The sequence below is a fragment of the Dermacentor albipictus genome, chromosome 9 (genome assembly GCF_038994185.2).
Source record: "Dermacentor albipictus isolate Rhodes 1998 colony chromosome 9, USDA_Dalb.pri_finalv2, whole genome shotgun sequence".
NCBI lineage: Eukaryota > Metazoa > Arthropoda > Arachnida > Ixodida > Ixodidae > Dermacentor > Dermacentor albipictus.
In genome coordinates, this window is record NC_091829.1 from 124,491,929 (window position 1) to 124,519,516 (window position 27,588).

The following is a 27,588-nucleotide window of genomic DNA, read 5'->3' on the forward strand; positions in this document are numbered from 1 at the left end:
GTCCAACGGTTATCTATCCTACACATTGCATAGCCTGCCCAGCTCCATATTTTTTGTTTTAGTGTCAATTAGAATATCAGCTATTTCCATTTGCTCTCTGATTCAAACTGCTCTCTTTCTGTCTCTTAAAATTGTGCCTAGCACTCTTCGTTCCGTCGCTCCTTGCGCAGTCCTTAACTTGTTCTCAAGCTTCTTTGTCAGTCTCCAAGTCTCTGCCCCATATGTCATCACCAGTAAAATGCACCGATTGTATACCTTCCTTTTCAATGATAATGGTAAGCTTCGAGTCAGGAGCTCACTATGTCTGCCATATGCAATCCAACCCAGTTTTATTCTTCTATGAATTTCCTTCTCATGGTCAGGGTTCCCTGTGATTAGTTGGTCTAGGTAAATGAACTCCTTCACAGACTCTAGAGGCTGACTGGCAATCCTGAACTCTTGTTCCCTTGCCCAGTTGTTCATCGTTATCCTTTTCTTCTGCATATTAACCTTCAACCCCGCTCTTACACTCTCTCTGTTAAGGTCCTCAATCATCTGTTCTAACTTGTCTGCAGTGTTGCTGAATAGAACAATGTTGTTAAAAGGTAAACAAAAACCCGGGGCACTTCGCCGACCAAATAAGATTTAAAAGAAAAGAAGACGTTTCGGCTCCCACACGGGAGCCTTGTTCACAGGTAAAATAATGACCAGACGGGCTTCCGTCAAACACTGAACTTCAATAGAACAATGTCATCGGCAAACTGAAGGTTGCTGAGGTATTCGCCGTCGATCCTTACTCCTAAACCTTCCCAGTTTAATAGTTTGAATATTTCTTCTGAGCACGCAGTGAATAGCATCAGAGGGATTGTGCCCCCTTGTCTGACCCCTTTCTTTATAGGTATCTTCCTACTTTTCTTGTGTAGAATTAAGGTGGCTGTGGAATCTCTGTAGATATTTTCCAAGGTATCTACATAAGTGGTCTGTACTCCTTGATTGTGCAATGACTCTAAGACTGCTGGTATCTCTACTGAATCAAATGCTTTTTCGTAATCTATTAAAGCCACATAAGAGGCTTATTGTACTCTGCAGATTTTTTGATAACCTGAATAATGACATGGATGTGATCCATTGTAGAGAATCCTTTCCCGAAGCCCACCTGTTCCCTTGGTTGACTGAAGTGCAGCGTTGCCCTTATCCTATTGGAGATTATTTTGGTAACTATTTTATATAATACTGGGGGGGTAAGCTAATAGGCCTATAATTTTTCAGTTCTTTAATGTCTCCCTTTTTGTGGATTAGTATAATGTTTGCATTCTTCCTGTTTTCTGAAACCCTTGCAGTTGATAGACATTTTGTATAGAGAGCCGCCAGTCTTCAAGCATTATGTCTCCTCCATCTTTGATTAAATCGGCTGTTATTCCATCTTCTCGTGCCGCTTTTCCCTGTTTCATGTCTTGCAAGGCCCTTCTGACCTCATCTCTAGCTATTGGAATAGTTTCTGTATACTGTTTACTATTGTTTCGAATAGAGTACACTTGAGTCCTCTGGGTACTGTACAGGTCAGTAAAGAATTATATTATACCTTCAAGATTGCTGATGATATTACCCCTGCTTTTATCTTTCAGTGCATACATCTTGGTTTGTCCTATGCCAAGTTTCCCTTCTCATTGATTTCAGGCGTCCTCAGTCTTTCTCATGTCATAATTTCGAATATCAGTTATTTTCGCCTTGTTGATCAGTTTTAACAGTTCTGCGAATTCTATCTTATCTCTTGAGTTGGAAACTTTCATTCTTCGTCATTTCTTTATGAGGTCCTTTATTATTTGGAAAAGCTTGCCTACTGTATGCCTTGGTGCCTTGCATCTCATTTCACTTGCTGACTCTGAAGGCAGCCTCGTTACAGTTTCATTCATTACCTCTATGTCATCATCATTGTAGATATCTTTGGGGAGGTTGTGGCTGAATACTGCACCAGGGAGGCCAATTCCTGTTTTGGTGAGGGAGTGTCTTTGTTCAAGCTTAGTGGGCCTTCCTAATTTGGTTGTACCTGGATTAGTATAGCCCCAATTGCTCGCGGCATCTTTCGTCAGTGTCAGGTGCCGCTCCAAAACTGCAAATGTAGTGCACTGGAGGATGTCATATTCAGATAGACCATCATAGAATAAAAAAGGGGGGGGGGGGCGTGGGGGGGGATTTGAACATGCAACTACCGCAGCCGAGCATGCGACGTAGCTCAGTAAGATAATCCCACAGGTGGCTAAGCTACCGTGTCGCCGAAAAGTGCAGCCCAGAGGCCCTTACAGGCCTAAGAGATCAGCTGATTTGTCTGGGCTTTGTGGGTTTTGCTGATCGTCATAGGCTGCACAATATAGTATCATTTCTTCCTGGTCCTAACATCTTGTTTCCCAAACCTCATGCACGCAATCACTCTTAAACACACCTAGGTGCACGATATATTTTTGCTGAAATTGAGCAGCACTTAACACTTGCTATAAAAATAAAAAAGGGAAAAGTTTTCAGCACTTACCGGGAGGGCCCCGGTCGCGTATCATTCCTTCGTCGCGTATGCGTGTCTCTTGGCGTCCGAAAGCTAGCGCTCTTGGGTATCCAGAATGGTGAGTCCTATCGTCGTATCGATACCGCTCTGAGCCTCATGCAAAGGAAGCGACCTTGAAAGCGCCCAATGGTGTCTCCACCCTTCAGCTTTGGACAGCGGTTATAATAGAGCTAATAAGGAGGAGGAAAGAGGGGTGACTGACCTCGTAGTTTTTCTGGGAATGCTGCGGCGATAAATGCTAGAAAGTTGGGAATTGTATGCCTTCTTTAACCTACAGTACTGCCTTCTTCGATCAGTCAGACATGGTTTGGACATTTTGCACTTGTAAACAATGTACGGCTCTGTTCCTGCCGCGGTCGCCCCTGGCTGAATTCTGCTCACATTTTCCATAGAGATTGCATCACGGAGCGAGTTTGGTTTAAAACCATGTTTATTTAGCGTTGTTGTAAAACTACATTCCATACAGCAGCAATGCATTCTTGGAAAGCTTGTTTGCAACCACGCTCTAAAGATGATAATAGGCTTCCTGTGCAGTTCTTTAATAACACTTGGTGGTATTGTGTGCAAAACTGATTCCTGTTCCTGATAGTTAACTGTCTTTTTTGGACTATAAGCCAGTACAGGCATGGTACCTAATTTAAATGAAATAATTATGGAGTACAGATATGGCAACTCAACTGTGCAGCTATTCGCCAAAGGGGGTCTCGGATTTCAGGTGTGCATGCCAGAGATAGAACAGCTGCTCACACACTAGGCGAAAGCGTGCAGACTGCAAAAGTGCTGCAAGATGAAATAGTTGAGAAGTTGGGAACTTCTGTACCGGATTCTGTTCACTGATAAGAAGGTTTTCGTGGTCAAACCGGCTTGGAATTTCCAGAATCACCGAGAATCGCTGTTGAAGGGTTCTCAGTGAACTGTGGGAGTGGAATAAAACCATTTTCAACGAGAGCATCATAGTTTGGACTGGAATTTCGGGCCTTGGCATTTTGATCCCAAAAGGGATCAAAATCGATGCTGAAACCTACCGGAAGCTGATCCTGGAGGGCAGCGTCATTCCCTGGGTTCAAGAGAATGCAGAAAACATTGATGGGCGACTGAAGCAAGACTGGGCCTCTGCCCATTGCATTAAAAGACCCTTGAGGGGTTTGAGGCGAACCTTCCAGGCTTCTGGATGAAGGATGTTTGGCTGTCCAATTCCCTCGATCTCAGTCTATTGGACTTCGCTGTTTGGGGCATTGTGGAGCAAAAAAAGTGCTCTTTCAAGCACAACTAGTGGCTGCTGCTTATGGCTCGGCCGTGCGGGTGCCATATCTTGAAAGTGATCTGCGATGTGGACCAGGTAAGCCCAGTGCCAGTAGCTTCGCATGCGCTGGGCTTACAACGTTTCGTGTGCGTTGAATTAACAGACAGGATGAGTGTCAATTCGCTCGCTGCCGTGCTTCCTCACACCAACGTTTTGACAGCAACTTTTTGCGGTCATCCAGCGAGGTGTGTTCATGTTTACCTGTGTGCGCGTGACACCGTGTTTGTTAATTTAGTTAGTAAGTGAATGTTTACAGCCTTATATGGCCGATAAATCTTCAATTTGCATAGCTGTCTACAAGTTTGCTATAGCAATTGATGCTTTACCTTTCGGGTGAAACTGCAACTTTTTTTGTTTGTTTTTGCTTTGAATGTTCATCACTCACTCTTTGTAATAACTTTGTTAGACATTGTGACCAAAGTTTCGTAAGTGAGGTGTTTCGGATATTACAGACCTCGAATAAAACGGGCATTTTTTGTCTGGTTATCAGCATCTGTTGTAACGAGAGTCGACTGCACTCTGAAATCTGGGCATTGTAAATTTTCTGTGTATATTTTATGGGAGCCAGAATAGTAGGCTAGCAGACGACAAGGCGCAGAAAGCGGACACCGTGGTGCATGTGTTTGGATAACCTAAGATGGCGCTGGAGGGGAAAAAAGAAAAAAAAAAGAATGCCCGAAAGTGTTGCGAGTGCATACTTCGCCCAGACAAATAAGTGTAACCTAGCAAAAGAGGCGCGCCTCTTCCTTTTCTGGCCCTTTCTGTGCACGTCTCTTCTTTCTTTTAGGGTTCTTTCTGCGGTTGTACCAGCTACATGTGTAGAGAAATGCAACCTCCGTGCTCAGGAGGATGCCACACGGTCGCACTTTTCGGATGATGTCGTTGACACGCGCTTGCAATTTGGAATAGTTGAGGTGTCTGCCTCAAGCGAGGCAGTTGCAGTGTCCATGGCAAGGAATGTGAAAAATAAACAAAAAGAAACACTACGCTTGACAGGGGACATAGAGCTTCTTTGCGTTTTTCTCGGTGTCAACGTTTGTTTTGCACTCGTCACTCTATACTGTATGTGGTGCTGCGATGGTGTGTGGCGTCGGAATCTATGGAAAATAACAGCAGCACGGGGCAGGAGCCAATGTTGACGTTTTCGGTAGCTACAGCATAGGCTGAAAGCCAACAGGGATGCTTTTTGGGATAGCTCATACGGTGACAACCGATGGGTCTATGGGCGAAGTTATTAATTTTTAGGCTTTCACTATAATGACATTTCAGAATAACAATTTGCCGCAATCCTCTGAAGTTCATTACATCAAGATATCACTGTATTCACATTCGATTCATATTCAGAAAATTTGATATACTAAACAACATTTCACTGTAACAACATTTCAGAATAACAATTTGCCACGGTTGGCTGAAGTTCGTTACATCAAAATTTCACTGTATTCACGTTCGATTCATATTCAGAAAATTTGGTATGCGCCCACCTCTATTTAGTATTTTATTGCAATAGCAATTTTAGACACACTCCAGGTGCATTTTTATTATCATTGTTGCCATGCTATCCCAAATAAGAACTCAACTGTGAGGAGGATGAGCGGCCTGTGAAGCCATATGCTGTGGGTTTGAGAGCAAGTGTGTGAGCGTGACCTGGAAAGAACGGTGGCGGGACGCATGCCATCTTTGTGTGCGCCCAATGTTATTCTGCTCCTCTGGCACCACCATGGATGTTGTGAGTGCCAGGAGAAAGGCTGTACTGAGATACTTCAATATAATAAAAACCTTGATCTAAACAAAGTAGTTAGCTTTTGATAACTTGATGTTCATGTAACACTGTGTATCTTTAACCTCAGTGCAGTCACACCTCAATATAACCCGTACTTGCAGCCAAAAAATTTGATAAATCGCAAATTTCGTTACTTTGAGGTTTTAACGTTTCAGCAATAAAAACGATTTGACAGTTTCCCAGGGCATTCCTGGTCTAGAGTACCTTGTCAGTAAGCACCTAAAAACAAATCAAAGATAGTCGGGCAGAATAGCGTGGTTATGAGCATCAGCACATGCCAAGCGCATACCATCGAGAACAATGCATTGACGTGGCTCATGACATCCGATAGATTAGCATATGCTGCAATGTGAGACGCCGTAAATCTAGGCCGCCATGGCTGATGGCACTTAGTGCCCGTAGCTGTCATCAATTGGCACCCACAATTTAAACAAAAGTGTAAAAAGATACGGATATTCATCCTGAGGAAATAAAAAAAAGTTAGCGATAGCAATGAGCTGACTCCGCGAAGTACGGCTCATATTTTGATCCATGTCATGCAACATAACCATACCGTATTTACTCGAATCTAATGTGCACTCATGTTAAGGTTCACTACAGTTCAAAAAGTGCACTCTAACATGCACTTTTTTCCGATAAAATGGGTCAACAAATTGCGTAGGTGTTAGAATAGGGTATGACCCTAAATCTGCGTTATCATATCGCCATCGTGATTTCAACATGTCCGCCTCGTATGCACTTTGAGCCTAGCTGTCATAGCTTCCTCTATGTGCTATAGTACGTGTGTTTAGGTTAGTACACCATCCGTCTTGCTGTTTTCTGCGTTTGCAGCATGGAAGTGTTGACTGCGAAGGCACGCTGAGTGTTTATCCCGATGCCACAAATAAAAGGAATGGGATCATGTGTACAGGCACGGACAGAAATCGGGCCACATCATGGACGTTTGGAGTTTCTAAAACTTGCATGCGGGACTGGCGCGAACAGAAGAGATGTTCTACTCTGGTAGCTGCTGCGTATGGCACGGCTGCGTGGCTCCTTTATTGAAAGTGATCAGCAGCGGAGACGCATCTGGGCACCCAGTCTACGCATCTGGGCGCACTGCACTGTGGTCTCGTTGCTTAGTTTGCGTTGAAGCGAGAGGCTGCACAAAGTTCAATTTGCTTGCTCCTGCTACAACACTTCCTCACTCCAGTGTTTTGATAAGAGTTTCCGCGGTCACTAAGTGAGACATGTTTATCTTTTGCTTGTGCACGCGTGTCGCCATGCTTTTTAATTTAGTTAGCGAATGTTTAAAAGTTTATATGGCCAATAAAACTGCTATCATTACTTTTCGTATAGCTGTCTACTAATTTGCTATCATAATCGATGCTTCGACTTTTGGGCAAGACTGTGACTTTTTCTATTTATCACAACTTTAGTGTATTGGGAGTAAATCTTTGTTTTTCCAAATGAGAGAAAGGTTAAGTCATGGCAAACAGGTGTGCGTTACATTTGAGGGCGGGTTCCTTTTCCAGTTCTCTGTCTTTCTTTTGTCACGGAAAACGGGTGTGCGGTATAATCGAGGGCGCATTAGAATAAATACACTATCTCACTCCATGACCATAAGGTCACCGTCACAAGCAAATGGTTTGCACCATGTCTTGGAAACTTGAGATCGTAATGTGAAATGCCTCCACAGTCACCCTTTCCGTCTTGTTTCTTGATCTGAGCAAAATAGTAGTGTTTTCCCAAATCGGCTTGCAAGGCGTCTTTTGCTTACCCTCACCTTTACCTTTACATCCTTTGCAATGCTGGGCTAAGGTGCCTCCTGCGTCATTCTTTACATTGCAGTTATGTTCACGTGCCCTTTAGTTGAAACACATATACCCGTTTGTCCGATGCAGAACCTGTCACAGGTGAGGGAAATAAACAACCCCACAAATACACTCATTGAACTGCTTATTGTGCGTTGTTGTGCACTGAGGCTTGCACTTATTTCCTTGCATCACCAAATGGCACACTCTGCCGAGTTTACGTGGAGCCGAGAAGATGGCCTTGACCCCGTAACGGCTCGCCGCTTTTTTATGTGTGAAACGCGATGAATGTAGGGCATAAACTGAATTTATCTTTGTTGAAACTCTCATTATGGTTTTTGCAATCTTTTAGTTTCTGCAAGAGACTTTCACATGCGCTGGTGATTAAATTCTCCGGATATCCAGCCGAAAGGAAGCGCTGTACATGCTGATTGAAACTAGCTTCCATTGTATTTCGCAGGATTTTTCCAGGGCGGACTTGCAGGCTGGGGTGGCAGCGCGCTTAACAAGCTTTGAATGCGAGCGTTAAACGGCAGCGGGGTCTTCTTTGTCCTCGGCTTGTAAGACCAACAGATGTGTTTAGTGACGAAATGAAGTTTTAGGTCCAGGAACTGTTGTCACTGGCCAACTCATGGCTGAAAGTGAGACCTCCAGAGGCGGATTCAAACATTTCTAGAATGGAATTAGTAGTATCATCAAGGTTATCCTCTGCATGCAGGTGAAGTATGACAATTGTCCACATACCGTGTTTATTCGATTCTAATGCGCCCTTGATTGTAATGCGCACCCGTTTTCCGTGACCAAAAAAAAAAGCAGTCTTTTACAGTCCTGTGCGCCTCATTCTTACAGAACTACAGAAATACAACTTTCTCTCATCCGGAAAAACAGATTTACTCCCAATACACTGAAGTTGCGATAAATAAAAAAGTCGCAGTTTCGTGCGAAAGGCGAAGCATCGATTATGATAGCAAATTACCGTATTTATTTGCATATTGATCGCACTTTTCTGCAAGAAAAAAATTGACACAAATTCAGGGGTGCGATCATTATGCGAGTTAAATTTGCCGCCAAAAAAAAAAAAATTTTTTTTTCATCCCGCATTTTCTGTGGATGACAACAGGCCAACGAATGGGCGGCTGCTACTGTGTGTAGTGTGGGACACCAAAACAAAAATGGTGGCCGCCGGAGCAAGTCGAACGCGCCAAACGTGATTCTTCTCGTGAGTACATTACGTGCATTGAAACAGTTTCTTCCGTATCAGTAATGAATAATATTGTTAATATCGGCAAGTTTGCGGCAATAACATAAGTGTAATGTAAATAAATTACATAGGGGTAATGTAAATAAATAAATAAATAAATAAATAAATAAATAAATAAATAAATAAATAAATAAATAAAAATAAATAAAAAATAACATAGCCATGTCCACTTTGAGGGGACAGAAACAGATGGGCGCGCTTAGCTGGCAGTAACATAGAAACACATGGCGGGCATGCTGCGAAAACTGTGGCATTAGTCTTCGCTACTATCCTAATATGGCACGTTTCCGCTAAGGGTGAGGAATAGCTTAGCTGTGTTACAAGCGTCAGCGTATGAACCGGGTACATTTCTAACTTATCAGTGTAAACGTAGGTGCCATCGTTGCCGCTCACGGTTTGTTGTGTGCCTACGAGTGCAGACGAGAAGAATCGAAAGGCGCCTTTTTTGTTGTTGTTGACCATAACCATTATAAAGCTTACACATAATAAAGGCAGTTTGGTTGTAGCTTTTTTTTTTGTCATGAAAGTGCTGAAAGGAATGAAATGGGGCAACTGCTTAAGAATGTTTGGTGTGTGCAGACCGATTGGTTTGTCTTGAAGAGTCGTTCACATAGCATTCGACAGATGGTAAGCGCGATTATTATTAGCTAGGCTTGGCTCACGACATATCGCTGTGGCAAGTTCGGAGTGCGATCATTACACGGGAAATAAAAAAAATTGAATTTTGATGACAAAATTCAAGGGTGCGATCATTGTGCGAGTAAATACGGTAGTTGACAGCCATACAAAAAGTAAGGATAGTTGTTTCATAGACTATAAATTTTTAAACATTCGCTTACAAACTAAATTAACAAGCATGGTACCACGCGCACACGAGCAAACATGAAGTCTCTTTCGAGGAGCCCGTATGGGTTTACTTTGTAGCAATTGCTACGAATGGGAACATGTCTGATTTTTACTTTTTTAATTACTTCTCTCCACCTTGCGGGTGTCCGCAGAACTATTACGTCAAACTCTTGCCTTTGCTTCGAGTTGACAAATTCGGCTTCGCCCTGCCATCTGCTAAATTCCTGGTTAGCTGAGATGGTAGAGCGGCTGCCCTGGAAAGGTGGTGGTCCCGAGTTCAAGTTCCGGACCAGGATGAATTTTTCTTCAACTGTAAGGCTTTTCTTTTGAGGAACCCGTATGGGTTTTTTTTGTAGCAATTTCTACGAACGGGTGGATGTCTGATTTTGCCTTTATTACTTCTCTCCACCTTGTGGGTGTCCACAGAACTATTGCGTCAATCTCGTAAGATTCGATGCATTCTGTATCTCTTGACAATTAAACATCACTGAACTGCTATCACTCATTACTGAAATTAGCTGGAACATTAGAAATCATATTTTCTACTTGTGTAATGCAAATAGAGTACAAAAAGTACCTATTGTCACGAGGCGTTATAGTTTAATCGATGAAACCTTCAGGTAACAGAGCACCACAGCGAGAGGTCACACAGCTTAGGCAACACAGGCATAAGGCTTCCAACCACTCATTGTCGTCGTCTTTCTTGAAGCAGTGCCTGCTGCTTGTTCTTCTCCAGTACATTAAATACATTTTCTCTCTGCTTGAATTGCATAAAATACTGTCAAAGAAGGGTTAACCGATGGGCCCGATTTTTATTAATCTTATCATAAGAAGCCAACAAACACTGACACCAAGGACAACATAGGGGAAATTACCTGTGCTTAATAAATGAAATAAAGAAATGATAAATTAATGGAAATGTAAGTGGATGAAAAAACAACTTGCTGCAGGTGGGGACCGAACCCACAACCTTCACATTTCGCATGCGATGCTCTACCAATTGAGCTACCGCGGCGCTGTTTCACCATCCACTTTCTTGCGTATTTATGAATGTTAGCCAGCTTGCCGAAGTGGGGACCGAACCCACAACCTTCGCATTTCGGTCGTAGGTTCGGTCCCCACCTGCGTCAAGTTGTTTCTTCATCCACTTACATTTCCATTAATTTATCATTTCTTTATTTCATTTATTAAGCACAAGTAATTTCCCCTATGTTGTCCTTGGTGTCAGTGTTTGTTGGCTTCTTATGATACTGTATAAATACTGTCGCAGCATGCTTGCAAGGGCACCATCATTTTTGTTAAAAAAAAAAAAAAAGAAAGAGAGAGTGCCAGAAGCAACATCTGTCGCAGGAAGCATGCTATGGCTGCCAACTTGTTTTTTGATCGCCAGTTTCAAATGGGCATGGACGCATCACAATTGAACACCCAACAGGCATCACATGTGGATTCGGCGCCACTGGGCATAGCTGGGCCCATGGGACTGTATTCTTGGTCGATCATTTTTGGGGATACGATCCTTTTCCTAAGGTTTCGCGCAACTCGGAACCGAACGCCTCGGCGACTACAGGCGATGCATCCGTTGTGAAGTTATGCGAAATCTCACGAAGTTGATCGTATCTCTCAAAGCAAATGAACTGAGGGTGTGGCAGCCAAATCATCGTCTGGAATGCTGTTGTCTACAGACATTTATCAGAAAGCTATCGGTGAAGCATGGGGCACACTTTGTAATATTGCAAATAGCTATTGCAATGCCTATGCCTTTCGCGAGCTTCGAGCATGAGTTTACGCAAAATGTTGCGGAAGTGATCAGTTATCTCCAAAAGCGTTTGACCGAGAATACTGTTCCAAGGCAGTGCCCCCACCGCTGACTGGTGCATGGGGACATTAAAATTAAAGATAAGCTTTGATGTTACAGTTTAATTTTGCAGCACGTTTCCTGTCTGTGCTTCTCGTTTCACGGGAACGAAATTCTTGTGAAAGTGAATTTTGCTTGCTTTCCCTGCCTATTTTGTTATCGCAGGGTTCAACTCTGTTGTCGAAGCTGGTTATGCACTATTGAGTTTGACTGTGTTTTCTTCTTTCTAATTATAATGTTTTGATGTCTGTCCAATCTGTTTATTTTTTTCATGCAACCGAGTTGTAACAATTACTGGTTATAACAGCAGAATTTTCTTGGCAATGGAACTTTGTTATAAGTTCGTTTCACTGAACGTTCATATAGTTCTGTATTCTGCGTGCACCTTCTTTCAGCGCCCGATTTGGAGTTTTTGTTGCCACTAGTGCTCCTCGCTGCCTTGTGTAGCAGTGACAGTGATAAACATAAGTAGTGGTAGGGTGGAACTAGTAGGTGCAACGCCCTGTCGCTTGATGACAAAGGTATTGTCAGAGTCCTTTATCCTGCAAGCGATCTCGATCCTTGAGAAAAGGGATGTCGTCGCTCGTTTCAGAGGACTAGTTCTCCATGATCTTGAAGTCAAAAGAAGCTGCCTTCGACTTGTAGAAAGGGACAGATTCCCAGAGAGTACAATTGAAAACATTGAAACCGATAGACTACTTTTACAGCAGTAAATGTGTTTTCAGTGACTGTGCTGTTCCTGCAACAAGTTTTGGATGCAAGTTGCCAGCGAGTTTTCGGAGCTTCTCACACTTTCGGGAGCTTCTTGCCATGAAACAGTGCTCTAGGATTTCTGTGATAAAACCGTGATAAAGCTGAATAAATATCCTGTTGAACCAATGCATGATGGTGACCGCAATTTTTGATGCAGTACTGGATCTTGCTGGATTTTTCAGACATGATGCACTCGCAGTGCCTCAAGACAGAAAATGTGGTGTCTGGCATCAAAGTTGTTGTAATTCTTGTTGTTGCCTCGCTTCCATGGGATTTTGAAGCAAAGCTTTTCTGCAGCATCTGAAAAATTTTGATGCTTCGTTGATCACACTGTGTGGTGCGGTTCGGTGAACATAGCATTCGGTGGGCAGCATCCGAGGTTGTGCTGGCAAGCCACAGCAGCAGAATGGATGCGACGAGACCTTTGCTTACCCCGATCACCACAGTGCGTGGGACCTGCCTTTTTTTTTTTTTGCTTTCCTGTCTTAGTAAAGACTAGACATCATCGGTTAGGCATCAGGTTGTAAAAGTGGTCGCAGACTCTCAATTTCAACTACAGTGGCTTTCTTTTTGTTACTAAAGTTAGTTTTTTCTGTACTGCCTGATTATTATGGCATTTCTTGTGGCCCTTTTCATGTAAAAATAAAATCGGTTGCCAACTGTACTTTGCATAAAAGGTTGAATTTTAATGTAGCAAAATTTTGACATAATCAAGTGCCAATTTTACTGACTTCATTGTGCCGAAGTTTAACTGCAGCTGGTGTCTTTAAGCACACTATTTTCTTGCACACCAAGTGTTGAAGGTCCTGTTATCTGAGATTCGGAGATGTGGCATTGTTTGAATGTTGAAGCAAGGGGCAGCACAACACTTTCGCTTTGGGACAAGTACGCATGCTCACTGCTGTTAGAGCTCATCATGCCAGCGTTGTGGCATAGAGTGAGACCTACTAATGTTAGTCTGGGCATGTGTGACGATGATTGTTTAATTACTAAGCCGTAGTTTACTGCAATTTGTATGGCCGATAAAACTGGGCACTTACCTCATGTAATTGCCTAATACAATCAAACCTCGATATTTTGAACAGCGCAGTGGTCACGAAACAGTTCGACATAACCAGAATTCGATATATAACATCACGTAAAAAACTTGTCAAAAGCTTCTGCAAATCAATCAATGAACCAAGGGCCCAATCGGGGATTGTTGTTCGGAGAATGCGTATGGTTGCGCCACGTGCAATAGGCCTAGGCCGTGCCGATTTCATTGGCTGGGAGTGTGCGGTCGATTGCATCGCACGCAACTAACGTAGGCTGCGCTGACTTCATCGGCCGTGCGAAGTCGGTTCAGTCTAGGCCAATCGCGCACTCTGAACAACAATCCCCAATGGCACCCCAATCGTGGTGCAGTAATTACTCGAAGCTTCACACAAAGTATTAATTTATTTGGCTGGAAGTACTGCAGTAGTGTAGCCTGCTTCTTAATGGCAGCCACGTGCTTGAACACAGAGTCCTCAACATAGTCTAAATGGTCCACAAGTGATAGGCCGGTGCCCTCTATTGCACCACAGTAGAGGTGTAGAACGGCCAAAGCAGCTATAGCACCAGTTGAGGTCGGGAGCGGGGCGACATTAGTGCTTGCGGGATCAACCTCGGCAGCGTCTTCGTTTGGCTGCTACTTCCACCGTGACCTCCACGTGTGTCAATCGAAGCATTTTGAAACACTGTCAATAACAAAGTATTAACTGCCAAGGTGTCTATGAGTGAGCCCAGTGAGCGCGCGCTGAGGGGCGTCTTTGTGGATGCAAACTGCCAGTTCTTGTGAGGTGTGGCAGGTGCAGAGCTCGGCACCGAGGAGGAGTCAGTACGGCAAATGCAATGCGTCATTGAGGTTGTCGAACTAGCCAAGCCGCCGTGTGCATATGCTGCTACGTTCAAATGGCGCCCTTGGCACAGTAGATATGTGCAGCTGTAGTCTGCAGCAGTCGGAAATGCTCATCGCTATTTTCGAGGCTGTTGCGGGAAAGCTCGCCGTCTGTCAACAGAGTGCATGTGGTTTCGGATGGCTGAGTTTGATATATCCATTTTACTTCGGACCACGTTTGAAATAAAAATTAAAAATGCATGTATTTTTCCAGGTGATCTGGAAAGTGTTCGATATATGCAATAATTCGATACATCTGTGCTGATATACCTGTGTTCGATATATCGAGGTTTGACTGTACTTTGCTGTTGCTATCAATGCTATGCCTTTTCACGCGAAAGTGTGACTTCTGTTTAAGTCCCGTTTCTTCACACAATTTGTAGACCCAGATAGTGCGATTCACATTCAATTTTTGCTGGAGAAATGCAGATACTGTGGTGTGGGTATGGTGATATTTGTGGCGAGATTGGTTTACACCTTGGAATTGAGCTGTCACATGTGTATATCGCTTAGATAGCCTCATAAACAGCTGTGAACATGTTAATTTGTGTGTTGTTGGCAGAGAGGACTACAACCAGCTCGTCTTTGGAGCCCTGACTTTTGTCAAGATGGCCATCAAGCTCCTGCCACCGGCCGTCCAAAAGCCACAGGCACTATGGACAGGCAAACAGGTAGGCATCGCTGTGTTTTGAAGGGGGCAGTAGGTGCCATTAACACTACAATGCCCAAACACCATTCCACATCAAAGAAAATTACAATGGCTTGTTCATTTCTGTTTCTAAAACCAAGAAGAGTACATGCACGCTAAAAAAACAATGCAATGTTTTGTGAATAAAAAAACAGTTAGCATAGTAATTTGTCATGCAGGCATTAGTTTGCTGAATTATCCACTATTGAAAACTCACTCCAGCTTATTAAAAATGCTACTATGGTCTTTGAGTTAAGTTACCAGATATTCAGGTATAAAGCTTGGCACAGCAATATATATATATATATATATATATATATATATATATATATATATATACACACACACACACACACACACACACACACACACACACACACACACACACACACACACACACACACACACACACATACATACATACACACATACACATTAGGCTTTGTGGATTGAGGCTTCAATTTTAGTTCATCATTTCACTACAACCGTGACCACCGGTAGCAAATCGTAAGAAGGCCACAACATGAAAATTAAAAGTTCTTGACCTTGGGGTAAGTAGGCCAGCTCTGATGGACAGTGGGTCAGTTCCATCGCCAATGTTGAGATATTTCTACGTGCTTTCTGCCTGCAGCAACATTGCTTGGTGTCTTCACTGTGTGGTCCAGACAACTAGCCAGTTTTCTCTCGCCATTTGCCATCTTTAACCTTCGCAACATTGCTTCTACATTGCCATCACTAAGCTTTCTTGTAACAATAATGAGCTGCAAGGTCGCTCCTCAGTTCCAAAGCTGTGCAATGCTACTCATTCATAGTTGCAACTATGTGGGAAATTATTTGTCATCTTAAATTGAAATGCAAAAGTAACACAAAGAAGGGTTGTGTGATTGCAACTATTTAGTAGAAACAGTAAGGACAGGTCACACAGTTGCAACGAATGAAAACTCGAGCTCCTTGGATTCTCCTATTTTTGTTCACTGTATAGTGAGGAGTTTGACTTTGACAGCTCTGATGCCATGAGGTAGCATGCGATGGTTTTTTGGCCTGCTCTTGAGCTCTCGCACTGTGTGTTGCGGGTGGTTAAAACAGTATGCTCCACGTGCACTGCCTTGGCCATCAGCGGTGCTGGCTTCCAGGGCCAATCTTGTGAACATACGCAAATGCCCCGGACAAGAAGATTGTGCGATGTGGGAGTTTGGCCCCATCTGCAAAGTTATATTTTTGTCTACTTTAATTTCCCTTCACCGTTACCTTTACCTTACCCTATATAGCCTTTCCATACTATTTTTACATTTTGATTAATGATAACAAATAATTTCCCCTATGCATTATCTGGGTTGCATTTATATTATATGTATATAGTAGAACTCTGATATGTTCCCGTTACGTATGTTTTCCCAGCATCAACTTTCGCAATCGAGAACACAGGAAATGACCCAATAGAGTCGTGCTCATTTTTACTGGTTCATACGTTCCCAGAACATAAGATTTTTCAGCACCAACGTTCAGTAAATCGCCAAACTGCGATTGTACGATGCGCTTCCTGGCCACTAGATCCCGTGTAAACAAGAAAATGTGCGAAGCACATGCAATCGAGAACAGTACATAGCTGTCCGCTGAGGCAGCTTCACCGCAATACTCACCTGCCCTGCTCACGTGAAAATGCCGGCACGCACTCGGTTTCTCATTTCGCCTCCAGCAAATCTCCGGGGTTGTTGTATGCGGCATTCACAGCTATTGCTGCTAATCCTATTGTGATAAGCATCTTCGCATATCTGTTTCACATCATGTGGTGCTGTTGGAAGCATAGTGCACAACATTAATAGTTGATAACCAAAATGTGCTGCCATTCCCGGCTGCAGACTGATCGTATACGTTTTCCGGCTGCTAGATCTATGGGAACAAAAAAAGGCGCGAGGCGCCTGCGATCAAGAACAGTATATAGCCGCCCGTCTCACGTGAAAACGACGGTGCATACACTGTATTTACACTATTGTAAATCAACTCGAATGTAAGTCGACCCCCCATATCGCGTCATCGTTGCTACGGTCCCACAGCGCTTCGTTGTCCCGTGAAATTTCACATTTGGCAAACGACCACGCCACGACATCTTGTGGAACAGCAGCCCACGCCAAATGCACCCACCCACACGCAGCCGTCAGGGAGGCTCTTTTGACAGGTCCGGTTGGCGTAATTTCGTGGTCTTCTGCGCCAGCCACTTGTACTCACGGCGGAGCAGGTCCTTAAAAGGCGAAGATCCGGGCTTGTTTCATGACTATGTCGCACTTCACTGGCAGGGACTGATGGCGCATTTCAGCGACGTATGTTGCAAGCTTAGCCTACAGCTCCGGAAGGCGTCCAGACTTCGGCACGGGGGAATTCCTCACTTGCCGTAAACAGGTGAAAATTTCGCTTCGCTGCAGTCGCCACTCTCGCACCACCCGTTCAGAAACATTGAACTTGCAGCCCGCTGCGCAGTGATTTGTTTCTTCGGCGTAAAGGTTGGTAGCCTTCTTGAACACTGCTGTGAACGAGCGCCGAATGATTAGTGGGCCTGGAGCACTCATGACGACTGAGGAAGCATAGAAGTAGCACGTAGCCGGCGGTCAAGTGGAACGCGTCAAACCAATGCCTTTTGACAGGCAAAGAGAAACCCGCAACCTGATGAACCCACTTTTGACAGGTAAAGAGGAACCCGCGAGCAGTGTCTGCTCTTCCATGAACTACCGATGCTCCCCGCAAGCGCCGCCATTCTGAGGGTGCCGCCGTGAAAGGAACGGCGGCGCTTCCATCAACTATCGACACTCCCTCATGAGTGTTGTGTGCACTGTAAAACTCTCAAACATGTTGAAAAACCCTTCCAAAAAGCAAACAAACATGCGGGATAGCGAAAAGCTACGGGTAGGGCCATAGAGCAAACATAAAATTGCAGCTACGTTGTAGCTCCCGTTGGTCTCGCTTTTTTGGCGGTGCCATGTTTTGGTTTCGATTGTAAGTCGACCCCCAACTTCAGATTTTCAAATTTAAAAAAAGTGGTCGACTTACAATCGTGTAAATACGGCAGTTTCTTATTTCGGCCTGAGCAAATCTTCAGCCGGGCTGTCCCATCCCACATTCCCAGCTATCGCCACCAAATCTATTGCGATAGCATCGGCACCTATCTGTTTTACAGCGCGTAGTGTGTGGTGCCATTGGTAGCGTACTGCATGCTTCTAGTAGGCGATAATCCAAGCGTGCTCCCGTTCTCTGCTGTAGGCTGTGCAATGTGGCCATCACATTTCGCTTCGGCACCATCCGGCATCGCCCACCAGCTTGATTTCATTTTGATTTCCCATTGTCCTCTTAAAGCACCATGCAATAGGAAAGCAACAAACCGCGTCCCAGGCTGCAACAATCTGTGTGACGCCTCGTGTTACGTAGATGTCAACCATAGTTAAGTCTGTCACATTTTTTTAGTTACTTCTGGTCGTACACCTTCCCGGTTAATGTTTTTTCTAGCGTTGTTTTCCAAAACGTATGAATAAGGTTTTACTTATGTAACTAATAAACAAGTCAAGCTCATCAGATTCTGTTGTTTTAAGTCTTATTGTGTGCAGCGTTTTACAATTGAGTTGTAAGAGTGTGGTTTGGCTCTTTTGTTGTGGTGGCTTTGGTCTCATGGAAGTTTGATAAAGAACTATAACATTTGTTGGCCTAATAGCACATCAGTTAATATCTGAGAAAAAAGTTTAATGCAGGGACAGCGCAAGGGTCAGGATGCACAGAAGGAACTGAAGCACTGACTGCCAAACAATTTCTACTGCACCCACGCTATATTCGGGTGCGTGATAGAAAAAAGGAGAGGAACAGACAAAAAAGTAAACTATGACACAAGGAATGAGACATGATGTCAAAAATAACAAAAATCTCAATATGGGTGCAATTATCCACTTCAAAGAAATACATTGTTTTTTAAGTTTAACGACACCGATGACGCACTCACGTACATGTTGCCTTTTTTGTCGATGCATACAGCCTCGTATATCTCACGTGTGCGCTGGCCCCTGTAACGCCTTAGTATTTTGCGCTGATTAAAGAGGGCCTGATAACATCTTTGGAGTGATGCATTGTAGGTAGCTGCCTAGACTTCATTTCATTAAGCTTCTGTTTGTCCTGTCTCTTCTGCTGTTACTCTTCTTAATTAACTCCAACATGTACCAGCCAGGGCATGTCAGCATTAGTAATTTAGTAGTGCCACACTACACATGAATCAATTGAAAGCGAGAGAAGATGATTGAAAGTGCAGCAGGTTCCACCTGTGGAATAGCAGACAATGAACGTGAGTCTTGCTGATGTCAGCAAAGTGCCACTTATCATGCCATCATTGGTCACTCACGAGGCCAATAGATGTATTTTCTGTTTACAGCGCTGCATGTTCAACTTGGTCTGCATTTTCTTGGCGTCTAAATTTCATGTCACTTTGACTAGGTGCTGTCAACCGTCCTGCTCAACTGCATACCGCATGGCAAGCCACCTCCTACGGTTGAAGGCAAGGCCAAAATTCCAGCTAAGGCAAGTGTGGGCATGTAGTGCATTCTGTGTTGAATGAGATGTGCAGTCTGCCAGTGTCCAAGGCAGCATTGACATGCAGGGTATCAAACTGAACCAGAACTGAATTGAAAAACCGGAGCTGTACTGTTATTTTCATCTGAATCAGAACTGAACTGAGCTGTTATTTTTCTTCCATCTTGGAACTGAACCCAAACCAGAACTTAGGGACTCTTCTGAACTGGTTTGACAAACTTTTCGGAAGGCTCTGTGGACTCTCTGCTGGGGCACATCACAGGGAACATGTTTGACAAAGGCTCAAGGCCTCCCGTAAGTCGAGACGTGCACCAACTTACCCCTCTCTTCCCCGCCCCCTCACACTTGCTTCATCACATTACCGCGAGCTTTCTCCCCTTCTTTCCTTTTGTTCGCCTGGGAAGGTGGCACTCGTGATGCTGCCATCTTCCTTATCGCACCCGCGCACGCTTTCACTCACACCTAAAGCACACAGCGTGCGGGACATGATAGGATCTTATCGTACTTGGACTTCATAAGGAACATGATGCTGCTCCACTTCAGCGCTCACTCTTGGTGCGTAGCACATGGCGTGCGATTTGAGAGGTGCATTCATAAGCAGCCACTTGTAATTGAATCATTTGACCCTCTGCGTCCGTGGAAGTTTCCATTTACTGTCTTGGTATTCCATTGTGGCAATAGTGAAATTTCGTTATATTGAAATTGCATATGAACATACTTAGTTATATTGAGGTTCTATATACATGGTGTCCTATGGACAAGAGGGCATGAAAAGTTACAGTTCATTATATAGAGAATTTCATTATATTCATATTCACATAGACAATATCACCTCTGCAGCCCGGAAAAGATTCAGATTTCTAAAGTTTAAATTTGGTGACTCCACATCCTCATTCAGATTAAGAGCCTATAAAACGTACGTTAGACCTCTCACAGAATATCCGAGTATCGTTTGGGATCCTCACACAGTGGTAGGTATTGAAAAACTAGAAAGAATTCAAAGGTTAGCCGCGCGCTTCATTTATGGGTGCTTCAAATGACGTCGTTCCCCAGCCAGTACGTTGGAAACTGCAAACTTGGAACAACTAACTGATCGAAGAAAAACTGCCAGATTAAATTTCTTTCGCCAGCTTTACTATGGGAAACTAGGAATACAACCGTGCGGCTATATTGTTAAGGACACATCTCGAATTTCTCGCCACGAACACAGCCAGTATTTAAAACCGATCTTTTCACGAACAAACCTTTTTAAATATAATTTTTTTCTGAAAACAATCAATGATTGGAATACCCTACCTAGAAATTCCCACTGGTCTCAACCACCCACTTGATGTATCTTGTTGACTCTCGCTTTTCATGACCCTTGTATATATTTGCATGTTCACTTTTTTTTTTATTGGTTCATGTAGCCCCCTCCTGCAAATTACACCCATAGGGTGTAATTTTGCTTAAGAGTGTAGACTTGTACAGTAAAACCCTCATAAACTGTACCCGCTTAAACAGTAGTATCATTTTAGAAGTAGTAAAGTCAAATCCCTGACTCAGTGGCCTTTGAACATAATGTGTTTTGTATCCATATAAACCGTACCAGGTTATTGCATATGTATCAGTTAACACGTAGTGTTTCCACTTTTCATTGCACAAACACGGCGGTGCACAGTCTCCATCGGGTGGCCTGGCAGAACAACAAGCCTTAGAGATCGGAACAATGGCCTTCAAGCGCTCTGTGTGTTTGTGCGTGAAGCCACATCAACATCAACTTAATTTCGGCGCTGTGCCAGACAGCTTTATTCTATGTGATAGTGTCGAGCTAGGGTCGAGCATTGGGGCGTTGTGCAAGCAAGGACTCGCGTCATGCTGAAGCTTGGATAAAAAAGGCGTCGGGTGCCCTGCATAGAAGAAAAAAATTAGACACCGTTCATGCTATGGAACATGCAACGAAGAAGTCAGTGCTGGCATGCGACAGGGATTTACTGTTGACTACCGTGTGTGGCATTTGGAATGGGAAGAAGTTGCTCGGCAGTGTTGCTGCATCCGCGAAGAGATGTAGGCTACGAGGTTCAATTTCTCGCCATTGTTGCCTCTGTTGTAGCCGAAGCGTCGCCTAGCGACAGTGATGAGAAGCTGATGTAAGTCAGCTTCTCATGACTTACGTCAGCTTCACGAATGCAATCGTTGTGACGAGAAGAGCTCCCTGCAAGAAAAAGTCGCCCCGCGACTTCTGCAGTTAGGTAGCGCTGCAGAAGTCGCGGAATATGCAACGCCAAAGAGGAATCTGCCATGCGAGTGTTTGCCGAGAAGAGAGGGCTGGCTGGAAAGCTGGCTCGCAGCTTCAGTAAGTTTGAGGCTGCTGTCATCGCTGCTAGGCCGTCACGGCATCAAACGAAAAATAACACTTTTCTCGCGCGAAGTGAATAAATGCTGCATGTTCTTTCCCCTTTCATCAAACTCTCTCGGAGTTCTGTTTTTGACAGGGAAGTGGGAGATCTCATGCTGTTTCGGTTAAGCAGTACTACTGTTTTGTACGTACTTTTTCGGAGCTCTGGCCAACTAAGGTTTAAAGAGGTTTCACTGTAGAATGGGTGCAAAGGGAAGGGAAGTGCAGTTGAGAATGTCAGATAATTGGGTGGCATGATGAGAATATGGAATTTGCGGACAAACCTTGTAATGAGGTAGTGCAAGACATTTGGAAGTCACTGAGAGAGGCCTTCGTCCGGCAGTGGCATTAAAATAGGCTGGCGATGAACAAGAAGAGCACTAAATCAAGTTAGACTAATAAAGTATTGTGTAGCATATTTTTTTTAATTAATTTTGTGGCAAGAAGTTAGTTCAAGAAAAAAAGTTATAGACTTCCAGTTTCTGAATATTGCGCTCAAACGCAAGCTCTGGCAATGTCACGGATTTCAGAGTATCTTTTTTTTTTCATATTTGTGCCTTGTGCCTGCCTTTGGCTACTTTAGAATACGATATAGCCCATATTTACCGGTAAACAAATAAATAGACCCAAGTAGGCTCTGTCAAAACTGATGACATCACAATGAGTTGGTGCAAGAAGTCTCGTGTATTTCGTTCCTGCACCCTATTTTTTTATCTGGCTAAGCCTCATCCCGTGGTACTTTATAACACAGCCCAACATATTATTTTCTTTAGTAACTCTTTAAGGCAATGCTAAGCAGTTAATTGGTAAAAATGTATTCGTGGCAACAGTCATTGGTGTATGTCTGCTAATGACAAGGGGCTGGATTTTGAGGCACTAAAAACCTTGGCTACAGGCACCTAATACATGCAGTTAACGCTTCATTTTAAGCAGCGATTGAAAACCTTAGCTTGTTGTATGTATTCGATGTGTTCAGTTCATTCTCATGCTAAGAAACTGATTTGGCATTCACTTTTAAGGTCTGGAAGGCAGCAACCATAGTGTGCAATCCATCGCTTCACAGGGCATTACTATGCAAACGAGCGGCTACTCATTTGTCAATTCACGTACTGCAGCTAACACAAAGGGACTGACACCCAGTTGTCATGGTACCCATTTTTCTTTTATTGCAAAGGAAAGCTTACTTTTCAGTGTCTAATAATCAAGTGGTAACGTGGCAAACGCCGGGGAACATTTATCGGAATTTCTCTATCTGCAGGGTGGATGTAGTCGTTCACTGGAAGCATGCTGAAACAGTGATAGTAGAGCACGATAGCGATTATATGCCAGCATTGGTGGGATGCAGACGACAAGTGCGACGGTAGCTGTGAGAAAGTATATTTTGTTCATCAAGCTGATGTTCCTGCAGTTCATGTTTTTCGAAGTGTTAAATTATTTATACAATAATAGCTATGTGTTTTCATGGTTTCCTGTTCCACTGCTTTGGTCAGAAATAAGTCAAGAATGCTTTTTGGCCAAACCTAGTTAAGTTCTCTCGAAAACGAAACAACGCTCTTACCCATGATACGCAGTTCAGCATGTTGCCGTAGCCACACATGTGCTAATAGTATGGTGCTGGCATCCATTTATGGCACAACTAGTCAATGGCATTTTGTATCTTACAGGGAGACTCTACATCTCTGGGTACTTACTCGCAAACTCGCATGCGTACAACAGCATGTGCATCGCCAAGCATTTTGGGACGCGCATGCTGCTTGTTAGCATGGGCTTTCCTTACTTTGTAATATGCATAGAATAAAGTGCGAGTGTCTAATAATATATTAACTGCAATTTTAAGCAAGAAATGGGCTGTACTTAATGACAGCCGACTCACCTACATTATTCTCATATACTACATCCCGAGCACCTAGACTTCATCACGGGGATGTGCCACTCGCTGGTTTTTGAGACTTTCTTTGCCAATTTAGAATCATAATTCCTGCTTAAATCGCAAGCAGCGTGCTCGATTCTGTCACTATAAATAATTATCATTTCATTTCCATCAACGCCTCACAACACTTTCTGGTCAGTTGTCATTCCTATTGATGCATTTACTCTGGCACTATGCGCAAGCAGTGTGTATCCAGTAGAAAAATATTCCTGCTTACAATGGTGCATCAAGTGGAGAAAGCAAGAAAAACATAAAATATGCCAGGAAAACTTATGAGAGAAGCTATAATTTATGTCAAATGGTTTAAAGTGAACAAATGTTCCAGTAAGAAAAGCGTCGAATGGTGTATGTTTACAAGATCTTCTAGCAGTTAGAACAACAGCAGCACATTTCTACTGCACATTGTAGCACAGGAGCAGGTACAGTAAAAGCTCATTAATTCGAAATCTAGGATAATTCGAAGTAGCTGCCGTGGTCCGTCCAACAATGTATTGAAAGCATTACACATTTACATCCGCACTGCCACCGATAATTGTAACAATCCGATCACATGTAACCAGGGTGTCTACCAACCGGGAAAACCGGGAATTCTCAGGGAATTTGAACAGTCTGGAAAAACTCAGGGAAAACTCAGGGAATTCGTGCTTCTATCAGGGAAAATTAGCTCTAACTTTATTGAAAGGGAATGAAAGTCGTGTTAGTGCTGGCTCCAGTAATAGAGGAATCGCAAAGAATCGTCATTGACGCCGTGTCATCGGCACGATGCATTGCCAGAGCAGTTAACGACCGATTTTCCAGACGCCCGATTTTTCGGACATGCCCGATAATTTGCACGTCTTTGCTGCACCACCACGTACTTTATATAGTCAGTGTATATTGCCCTGACTGCAGGTCTTAAATGGCATTACTCAAAGCCACCACCGCCGCCATTTTGATTATCTCGCCGCCTCAAACCGGCACTCTCGCAGGCAGATCCGCTGGCAGCCGTAACCACGACCGCGGCAACGTTAGGCCTAGCTGCTTCTATGTTCGCTATTAAGCTTCTTGCCGAGCGGTGCCGTGTTTTTCATTGAAATAATTCGCCGCTATCACCAATGGCACCGACTCCGCCTTTTTCATCCTCGCGATTGGCTTTGAAGCTCGCAGAGCACAGCGTGTTGCGTAATGCCAGTCTCCGAAAGTTAGCTTCGCCTCAGTACACTAGTGTTAGGCGGTGAAGCATAACAAGCGTGGGAAGGGGGCAATTGTCACGGGACACAGTATGTATTCCTTAATTACACATGCGTGCACCCCGTCTCCTGTCACAGTACAAGACCTGATATGCCTAATAAGCGTACTGGCAGGCCTTCAGAGCTTTTTCAGACGTGCCTGTGGTAATTTTAGCCCTTAAAGGCAGTTAAAAACATGCATTAATTTTTTTCAGACTGCCCGTTTTTTTTTCGTTTTTTTTTTGCTGCCCCTCGGAATTCCGAAAAATGAAATGTTGACTGTACAACTGACCAAGGGGATGCTTCAGATGATCCATGTGGTGAAAGCGTGGTAGTAGGAGGATGAGAACAGAAAGGACCGACGCACTGAGGAATTAACGGGAAAGGAAGGGTGCCGCCGCCTTTTTGAAGGAGCTTGAGCAAAAAAAAACTAAGTGTTGGCTGACGCTGAGACACAGGTGTCCCTCATCCAAACCAAAATAAATTGTTTAAGCAGTGAAACCCAACACTGAGATGTTGTGTACAGGCTGAGAGTATGTCAGGACAGTTGAGGTTGACTTCCCAGCTGCTGAGAGAGAACCTTAGTTGTGACAAAGTTCAGGTCCTCATACAGATCAACTTGCTATCAGTTGATAGAAATAGCTGATATTAAAAAAAAATATTTACTTATGTATGCATCTCCTTTTCATTCGTATTTGAAAATGTTCGACTCAATTTGGAATGAGCTTTACCATTTCTTTCGCTGTGCATTTTACTAACAGCTTCCTTCTGTTTTCTTTTTAAATAAAATAGATATTACTCCTTACTATTCAAACTGGATTAAGTCATTTTTTTTTTGTTTCAGTATGCTTACTAGAGAGTGACAGCATCGGGCAATGTGGTGTCAGCCTGTCTTGACATAAAACAAAGTTCTGGCTCATTCAGGGAATTTCGCAAAGGTGCTCAGGGAAAACCTGGAAAACTCGGGGAATTTGGAAATGTCAACTTGGTAGACACCCTGTGTAACAAGCCGCAGCTGTTGGTGTTAAAGAATGGCACTGCTATAACAACTGCAAAGAGGCGCCACGGATGGCAAGTGGTATGCAAGCACCGCATAGGCATCGCTTTGGTGGCCCCAGAAGGGGCCTTTTAAATATTGTGAGAAAGCTGCCATGGCGACCTGAAAAATCCAGAAGGAAATGCTGAGGCGATATCGCCACAAGCATGTCGCCACATACTTCTCACTGGCTTGCACAAGAAAACCCCAAATCCGTCAGCCTTGCATGCTTTACGCGAAGCTTGCCGACATCCTTCGCCAAGGCATCCAGGTGCTCCATGTAGTGGAACAGAAGGTTCCTCACGAAAATGAAGCCCCACAGGGGCAGAATCATCTGCCGGGCCTCCTGTGAGGACAATGTTGAGACAGTCTGCCCTACCGCATCATCGCTGCCGTCACTATCTGATGCAAGCACGTTCGTAACGATCGCCTCATTGGGCAGCCTGCCCTACCGTGCCATCGCTGCTGTCGTTATCTGATGCAAGCACGTTCGCGAGGATCACCTCAAGGTTGTTTCACATGGCGTGATTGGGACAAAAAATATCTTTCTCCCACGCACACCACAGAGTGATTTTCGCTGACAGCTTTCACATGCATTTGTGGCAGTGCGATTTCTGTCACAGCGATGCGCAAGGTTGCCCCCCCCCCCCCCCCCCCCCGCTCACGAGGTATCCATGCCTGCATCGTGAAATAAAAAGGACATTGAAACTAGTCACATATTCGAATTTTTCTATTATTATTATTCCATAAGGGAGTAAGTACACCATTTTTTTACGTTTAAAAGCTTGGAGACTTTACAACAGCTTGCAGATGCGGTCAGTGAGACGCTGCACCACACTGCAAGTACGAGCGCACAGCTTGTGCGGCGTTGGTGGGGTGGTTCCGTTTAGTACACTCTAGTTTCGTTGTTACATGGAAGCCACAACTTCTTTCATGGATGAGTATTTGCTTTTGCAGAACAATCTACTATTGAGTATGCATGTATAAGCAGCTGGCACAATTTTTAGCGATGAAGAGGTTGACGGCGGTGGCGATCGAGTGGGTATGTGCCTTACATTGAAACGGTGTCCTTCTCCTGACCTGGATAGTGTGCAGCTTCTCCTTTTAAACGAATTGTTTAAGCGGAAGAAAAACAAGATATTTATGAAGCTCCTAAACCGCAAGCGCTGGTGGGTACAGCCCTATTAAAACATAACTAAAACTGGTGCGCAACATTGCTCAACAGACCTACCAACGCATGGTAAAGCAGGAAGGTGCCTATTTTGACAGCGCTTTGTTTCGTCACACATTGCCCCTCCCACATCACACTGATCGCTGCAACTCAGCGACGGTGCCACCAATTTGTTGGAATCCATTCACGCAGAGCCCATGACGTCGTGGCGGTCGCTGAGTGACGGAATTCGCTGTGTCGCTGACTGAAAATCGCGGCATGTGAAACAGCCATACCTGATGCAAGCATGTTCGCGACGATCGTCTCATCGGGCAGCCTGCTCTACCGCGTCATCGCTGTCATCAAAAATCAAAAGATTAGGAGAGACTTGCGTTAGCCACGCATCATTGTCTCTGTTTGAATGCGAATTTCAGTATCTTCACAGCATGTGTGTTAATCTCAAGTGGTGTCTTTTTATTGTTTGCTTTTTGGCTTCCCTACCTCTTGATATGTTTGACCTTGTCATGTTCTTGTCTTTAGACCTTGTCATGTCCATATGCTGCGGTATTTCCAATCACCTGTACATATGTT

General features: G+C 44.0%; 1 protein-coding gene across 1 annotated transcript in view; it reads left to right on the forward strand.

The window, feature by feature from the left end:
• Window positions 1-27,588, forward strand: part of Polr1A (RNA polymerase I subunit RpI1) — a 304,676-nt gene that overhangs the window by 106,430 nt on the left and 170,658 nt on the right. The window contains exons 11-12 of the mRNA XM_065452564.2: window positions 14,611-14,719; window positions 19,201-19,284. Coding sequence (XP_065308636.2) covers window positions 14,611-14,719; window positions 19,201-19,284 — 193 coding nt within the window. The remainder of the gene's footprint in view (window positions 1-14,610; window positions 14,720-19,200; window positions 19,285-27,588) is intronic.